Genomic DNA, 6,777 nt, shown 5'->3' on the forward strand with positions numbered 1-6,777 from the left:
AGGCTGGGCATGGCAGGGTTGTGCTGACGTTTCCGCCAGCCCATCAGGTGCTGAGGCTCACACAGCATCCTTGGAGCACAAGGACGTGGGCAGATGAGGGTGAAGGTTAGGAGATGCAACTCACACGGGGGCAGAAGACTATCGGGAGGGGGAAGGAGGGTGCCTGTTGGTTTGGATGGAGCAGCGGAGCAGCACGTGCTGCCCGTGCTGCCACACGCTGGGTCTCTTCCTGCTGCTCCTTGGGTCTTTCGGATGCTGCCAGAGCCATCAGTCAGGCTTCCAGTCACTGCTGCCTCGGTGTCTCTAGAGCAAAGCGGTTGCTGCGAGGTTTGAATATTGCACATCCACTTCAGGGCAGCTCTCTGGGGAAAGGGATGAGTGCATCCTCCCTGATGAGCTGGAGGGAGAGGAAGAAAAAGAGCCTTAATGGCTCGAGTGGAGCCAGCCTCGTGCAGACCTTGGCTCCCAGACTCCTGGATCGTGCCCCTTTGTGGAGGAGGGAGGTGCCTAAGAGCAAGTTGTCACCCTTGTGCTCTCTTGGAAGGCTGTCTGTCAGCAAATCTGTCAGTGGTGGATGTGGAGAGGAGGGCAGCTGTCCCAGTACTGCGTGCTTGGGGCGGGTATGTGTGTTCCCTGTGGGCCACGGAGGCTGCAGACAGGCTTGCAGCAAGGCTGCCTTCTAATCCGGGGGGAGGAAATGCGTTTTGAGGCGGCTGTGCTGATACTGGGGTGCTTCCATTCCAGCCACCCATGGGAGAGGAAGGTGGACACAAGAGATACCCGACGACATCGGGGGGAGACGGCAGGAAGCGCTACCCATCCCAGTCTTCCAGCAAAACGGTCAGCCAGTGCCCAGCCAGCCAAGCCTACGCCTCGCCCAGCCAGCCTGCACAAGAGGATGCCAAAAACCTGAGCCAGCAAGTCCCTGCCCCTGCAGCCGCAGAATTGCAGACAGTGGGGAAGTAGAGGGGCTGCACCTTCTGCTTCCCTCCGGGAGACGGGGTGGGTTGGTGGGGGGCTGGCTCGGAGAAGGGGAGACCCGAGGGGTGGGACAGGAAGGGAGCTGGAATGTGGGTGCCCAGGAATAGGCTGCTGGGGAGAAACTTCAACGCACACGATTTTTTCTCTTGTGGCTGGAAAGCAAAGACGATCCGCATCTAAAACACCGTTTTGCTATTACAAACCTGACCAGAGCCAGACCTACCCCCACCAGCCCCACCCTCTGCTTTTCTTTACCGCCCCCTTCCCTCTTGTGCACACACTCATGTCTTAGTGTCTCTTTAAAAAAAAAAAAAAACGTTCTGGCTGGGTTGGAAAGGGGAGATTTTTTTATTATTATATATATATATCAAGTTTTAAATTATTGCTAGAAGTTCGTCCAGATTTACCAAAACAAGTCTGCTCTCTGCGGCCCCGACGACTCCCCCCTGTGTCCCCCCGCCTCGGACCGCTGGCAGCCTGATCAGGAAGCTCGGAAGAGCGAGGTTCCCCGCCGGGGACCGAAGCCGCAGCGTGTCGCGGCGCTGCGGAGCCTCTGATCCCCGTGCCCCGGCTGGCGGCTCCCATTCTGCGCACGGCGCTGCCTCGCCGACCGCCGCAGAAGGAACGCAGCCCTCGTCGTCCTCCCGGTCCCTCCTCCTCCTCCCCGGCGTCTTCGCCTCCATCCTTCCTGGGGGTCTGGCTCTCCCTCCGCCCGCCTCTCCCTTCCATCACGGACGTTTTGAATCAACCAAAGGACCTTTGCCAAGGATGGGTTTGTTCTGACTCCTTCCTGCGAGGACGGCTGGGGCGGGGCCGGCAGGCGCCTGGTGGACTCGAGCCTGCGTGGACAGTGCACCCGCCTCCCCAGGGCTGCTCGTCGCACGCAAAGACAGGACTTTGCCGAAGGAGGCTTTCTCTTCCTTTTCCCTTGGAAAAATGAAACAACCAAGAAAAAAAAAACAAAACACAAAACCCCCTAAAACAAAAAAAAACTTTGAAAAGACACATCTCCCTTTGCTTTCTTCCTTGGAAATATTAATTGAAGAAAAAAACAAAAAAAAAAACACAAAAAAATACAAAAAAGAAAAAAGAAAACAACAACAAAAAAAAACAAAACAAAAAAAAAGTTGCCTTACGGTGGAGCTGGAACAGGGAGGCTCGCTGGCTTCCCGCGCCCCGGGGTGCGCTGGGCGCTCTGCCCGCCCCCCCAGAGACTCCTCATGGCCCCGCTGCCGGGCCGAGCTTCCCCGCGGCCTCTCCTCCGCCCCGCACTCGCTCGGACCTCGCTCGGATGCACCCTGCTGTGGAGAACCCCCACCGGCCCTGCCCCTGCAGGGGAAGGTGCCGAGGGCTGTCAAATCCAAGACTTGTGCTCGGGACGTAGCTGAAGCCGCTCCGTTGTGTATATACCGTTGTAGCATCCTCCCCGCGATGGTGACCGTGTTCGGGGCCTCGCTCAGCCTCCTGCGGGCAGCCTCGGGGGGCGAGCAGGGATGTCCAGCGGGCACCCGAGGGACTCCTTGCCGCGTCTGTAGCCCGATGAACGGTGCGGCCCCCGTGGCTGGGGCGCTGCTGGTGGCACTTGCTCCGGGTCCCAGCGGGGACCTCCTGCCTGGGGTTCGTGGCGCATCTCGTCTCAGCGGGAGGCTGCGCTGAGCCCTCCGAGGGCTGTGACAACGCCCTGCTGCTGCCCCTTGCTCGGCTGAGGCGAGGGGGTGCCCGCAGAGCTGCCGCGCCGTGTCCTGGGCTCCTCCGTGCGGCACCAGGTGGGCTTCGGCCAGCAAATCCCTCCTGAGCTGCGCTCCCCCGAAAGCGCGTGGCTGGGGGCAAGTGCCAGGGTGAAATCTGCACCCAGGGTCCAGAAGCAGCGCTGGGAGGCCGTGTCCCTGCTGCGAGGGTGGAAGCTCCTCTTCAGCGAGCTGTGCTGGCCTCGCTGCTGCTGCTGCTGTGCTGTCTCCTGGGTTGGGATGCGTGCTGTGCAGCGTTGGCTCGGTCGTGGCTCCGACGTGCTGTCCTCACATACCGGGGCTGTGCTCCTGCACATGGTGGCTACAGGAAGATGCAGCTCATCGCGTTACCCTCGGCAAAATCAAAAGCTGGTAACAAACAGCATCTTCCTGAAGTATCCGCTCGATACGGTGCTGCATCTGGGAGCTGGAGGAAGGAGTCACCTCTCCAGGGCTGCCTCCGTACGGCTGCGGGGCTGGTGGGCAAGAGCAGCCGGGAGCTGGGAGCAGAACTCGGGGTGTTCAGTGTGGGCACGTTGGCCAGGGCGGCCAGCGGGGAGCCGGAGTTCAGGGGTGGCTGTGGATGCTTGCTGGGCCCCGTTACCACCTTCCCGAGCTGCCTCTGCACCAAACGTGCTGCTCCGGCAGGGGGGAAGGGAGGAGCGGGGCTGGGCCGCGTGGAGCAGCTTCGTGACCTGCTGCTAGTAACTGAAAGCACAGCTTGGGTTTGAGCGAGGCTGGGTAGCTGCTACTTCGCCATTTCCTCCTAGCGTGATCCTGTTCTGGTCCGTCTGCCCCTACCACGCCACCCTGCAGCTCGGTACCGCTCGGAGGCCCCGGTCAGGGCACGAAGGTGCCCAAGCCATCGGCGTGCTCCGTATCCGCAGCAGCGCTCCGGGGGCTCGGAGCGGTACCCAGGCCAGGCTGGCAAGTAACGTCTGTACAGCGCTGCGGCCTTGACTGTTACCTCCAAATTTCTCTTCTCTTGTGAGCCAGAGTCAGATCTCTAATGTTACGGACGTGGCAGGGCTCGACCCTGATTTGGGAAGGAGGCGCCTCGCCGGCTGAACCCGGGGGTTGGCCGAGGACGTTGGAGATGTTTTGCTGGTCGTTTGCAAGTGGAAGCGGGTTCGAATGTGCCACAGGTGGTCCTTGCTGCTGTGTTCCCTGTATTCTTCTCGTTGGTGCATGTTCTCTTTGGAAGCCAGTTGTCTGCTTTTGAGCAGCAAACAAAATAGGAAACCAGGAGAGGCGAGCTCCTGCTGCGGAGGTGGTCCTTGTGGAGCAGACTGGGGAATTGCCGGGGTGGTAGAAAAGGCTATGAAATGTCCCAGAGAATTTCCCAAACCCCGAATTGATTTTAAATTATTCTTCCTTTAATTTCTAAGGCTAAGATTGTGTAGTCTTGGCACAGAAGACCTTTCTCCCCCCTTGTAGTCAGTGGTTTGTTGCATCGGTGTGGCTGAGGGCCCTGGGAAGCGCCTGTCGGTGCTGCCGGCCGGGTTTGTGTGCCAGCGGGCTCGGTTAGCGGCCACGTGCTGCCGTGCGCCTTGTTCTGTCCTCTGTGGGACAGCAGCGTCTCCGGGGAGCGAAGGGGAGATGGAAAGAAGGGAAAGAAGCAGCCCCAGGCAGCTGTAGCTGGCTCCCGGGGCAGCGGGGCCTGCAGGCCGCCACCGAGCAGGGCCGCGGTGCCCACCAGGCCCAGCCCCACGCAGGGCTGGCTCCGTGAGCCCCTCTGTGCCCTGAGGCACACGGACACCTCGTGGGGCTGGGGCTGCTGTGGTGTGGTCAGGGCCGGGCTGTGGGGCTGCAGAGGTGTTGTGCCTCCCTCACAAAACGTGCCGGTGCCGTACGTCGGGCAGCGCACGCGGCTTGCCGCACTGCGCCCCCGGGGAAGGCGGGCAGCTGTCCGGAGAGGGGTTTGGCTTTTGAGGAAGCTTTGCCCTCCTGCTGAGGAAGGAGTTCGGCCTTGCTTTTAGCTTGGATGCTTCGCCACAATCATATTTCATGATGATGATTATTATTTTTTTTTAATTTTAATGGCCTGGGTGATCAGGCACGCTTATCGCCGTGACTGCAAAACGCCACTCGCTGACCTGCTGCGCAGCTCGTGGTGGCAGCACCAGGCTGGTGCCCAGCCACCGGCAGGACCAGAGGGAGCCTTGGCTGCCGGCAGAAAGTTTGGGGCAGCAGGGGGAGTGTGTCCTGTCTCCCCCCGGCTGCTGTGCGAGCCCTCGCCTCGCCAAGGTCCTGTACACCCACCCCCCTTTGGGGCACAGGCACCTGGGACAGGTCCAGACCTCTGGCACTGGTCAGCGGTGGAGGTGGATGGTGTGTTTCAGAGGAGGCTTTGTTGCTTAGCCACGCTCATTTGAAAAAGGAAAAAAAAAAATTAATGCTGCTGCTCCATTTGCTTGTCTGCCCCTCTCCCTGCTGTGTCCCTCGGACCCCTCCCCGTCGGCAGCCTTTCACTGCAGCCCCTGGGCTCCCTCGGGTTTTGGCAACTGCTCGTTCTGCTTCGGCCTGGCCGCCTGTACTGTACGGGATGAGGCGTTAACCTCGGTGTCCTGCCACGCGTCTGCGCGCTCAGCGTCGTGGCGCGGAGAAGGGGGCCTTTTAGCTGTTAATGCCTTTCCAGGTATTTTATCAAAAGGAAAAAAAAAAAAAAAGGAAAAAAAAAAAAGGAAAACTGTAAATGTAGCAAGCTGTGTTTGCAATGCTTCTTTTCTCCTGTCTCTCCTCTGAGACTGGTTATGTCACTTTGTCACTGTTTTGAAATGGATGCTAGGCTCTTCTTAAGAGAGGGTTGCTACACTTGATGTTAAATGCCTCACTGACTTATTTTTTTTTTCCTCTAAATGAAAATTTTCATCTCAGTGGCGTGGAGTGGGTGGATGGATGGAGGGCAGTGTTTCAATGAGTAGTTTACAGTTTCACTTTCTGCAGACACTTGAACATAGGACCGATGTATCTGTGACAAGCACATCCCCTCGGTGGGAAGCTCCAGAAGAGCGTGGACCGGCCCGGGTGCCAGCCACCCCCTTGCAGTGCTCGGGCTAACCCCAGAGTCCCCCTGCTGTCCCTCTGGCTCCGTCTCCTGTCCCCATCTCCACCTCGTCAGCCCCGCACGTGGGCTGGCTGGGGACGGCGACACCCATGCTGGGATGGGGTTTGGCAGCCCTTGGCCCCCCCGAGCTTCGTGTGCCTGCAGGGACAGCAGCCAGCCCCGCTCCCCCCTTCCTCTCCCAGCCTGGCCCGTTCCCGTTGGGGTTGGAAATCCTCAGATCGGTGACTCAGAAGCAAGCGCTGGTGCCGGTGTGCTCCGAGCTGCTCGGGTGGTGTGGGTTAGAGCTCGGCCTTCGGTAGCTCTCCTGGAGCAACAGGGGTGATGGTTCGATGTGCTGGCCCTTCTCAAACTGTGTGTGTCCCAACCTCAGCCTTCTGTTCCCAAAACTAGAAAGTGTGTGCAACCTTCTTCAGCTGCATTTATCGTAGAGACAAACTTAAAATGACTCATCACAGACCATTTATCACTTGGGAGGAAAATCTTGTTAATATGGCCCGCTGTACATGATCCATCTTCTGTCGATAGTACATAATCTTTGACCCATGTGCTAGGATCATCATCACATATAAAAGGAAAAGAGACAAATGTAAAATACTTGAATGAGAGCTTGTATTATAACATTAATATTATTCAGAGTATCTGCTTTCTAGGCTGATGTGATTCATTATTCTAGTAATGCTTTAGTCCTTTGTAATTTGTGGTAATTATGCTTTTTCCTTTTTAATACAAAAAAAAATGTATAAAAATAAAAACTTCAAAAGACAGTGCAGTCTGGGTTGTCTGTTCAGCTAACTGATGTGCCCTCCCCAGAGGGCTGTGGGTTGTACGGACGGGCTGGGTCGATGCAGGTACGGTTGAAGGAACTGGAGGAGGCTGGAGAAAGAGAGTTGGCTTCCAGGGGCTGACAGCAGGTAAGTGCAGAGCAGGTCAGCTCTACAAAAAAATTTGCAGCATGTCTTGATTTTTATTGTATAAGTATTTGCGGATCTGCATAAAGGTGTG

At 57.7% G+C, this 6,777-nt stretch overlaps 1 protein-coding gene across 3 annotated transcripts in view; it reads left to right on the forward strand.

Moving 5' to 3' along the window:
* LARP1 (La ribonucleoprotein 1, translational regulator) overlaps positions 1–6,539 on the forward strand; it is a 45,436-nt gene extending 38,897 nt beyond the window's left edge. For all 3 annotated transcript variants that reach the window (XM_066977227.1, XM_066977228.1, XM_048057066.2), the window contains exon 20: positions 745–6,539. In XM_066977227.1, coding sequence (XP_066833328.1) covers positions 745–966 — 222 coding nt within the window. In that variant the 3' untranslated portion in view covers positions 967–6,539. The remainder of the gene's footprint in view (positions 1–744) is intronic.
* The last annotated feature ends 238 nt before the right edge of the window (positions 6,540–6,777 follow it).

This window comes from Anser cygnoides, chromosome 14 (assembly GCF_040182565.1).
Source record: "Anser cygnoides isolate HZ-2024a breed goose chromosome 14, Taihu_goose_T2T_genome, whole genome shotgun sequence".
Classification (NCBI taxonomy): domain Eukaryota; kingdom Metazoa; phylum Chordata; class Aves; order Anseriformes; family Anatidae; genus Anser; species Anser cygnoides.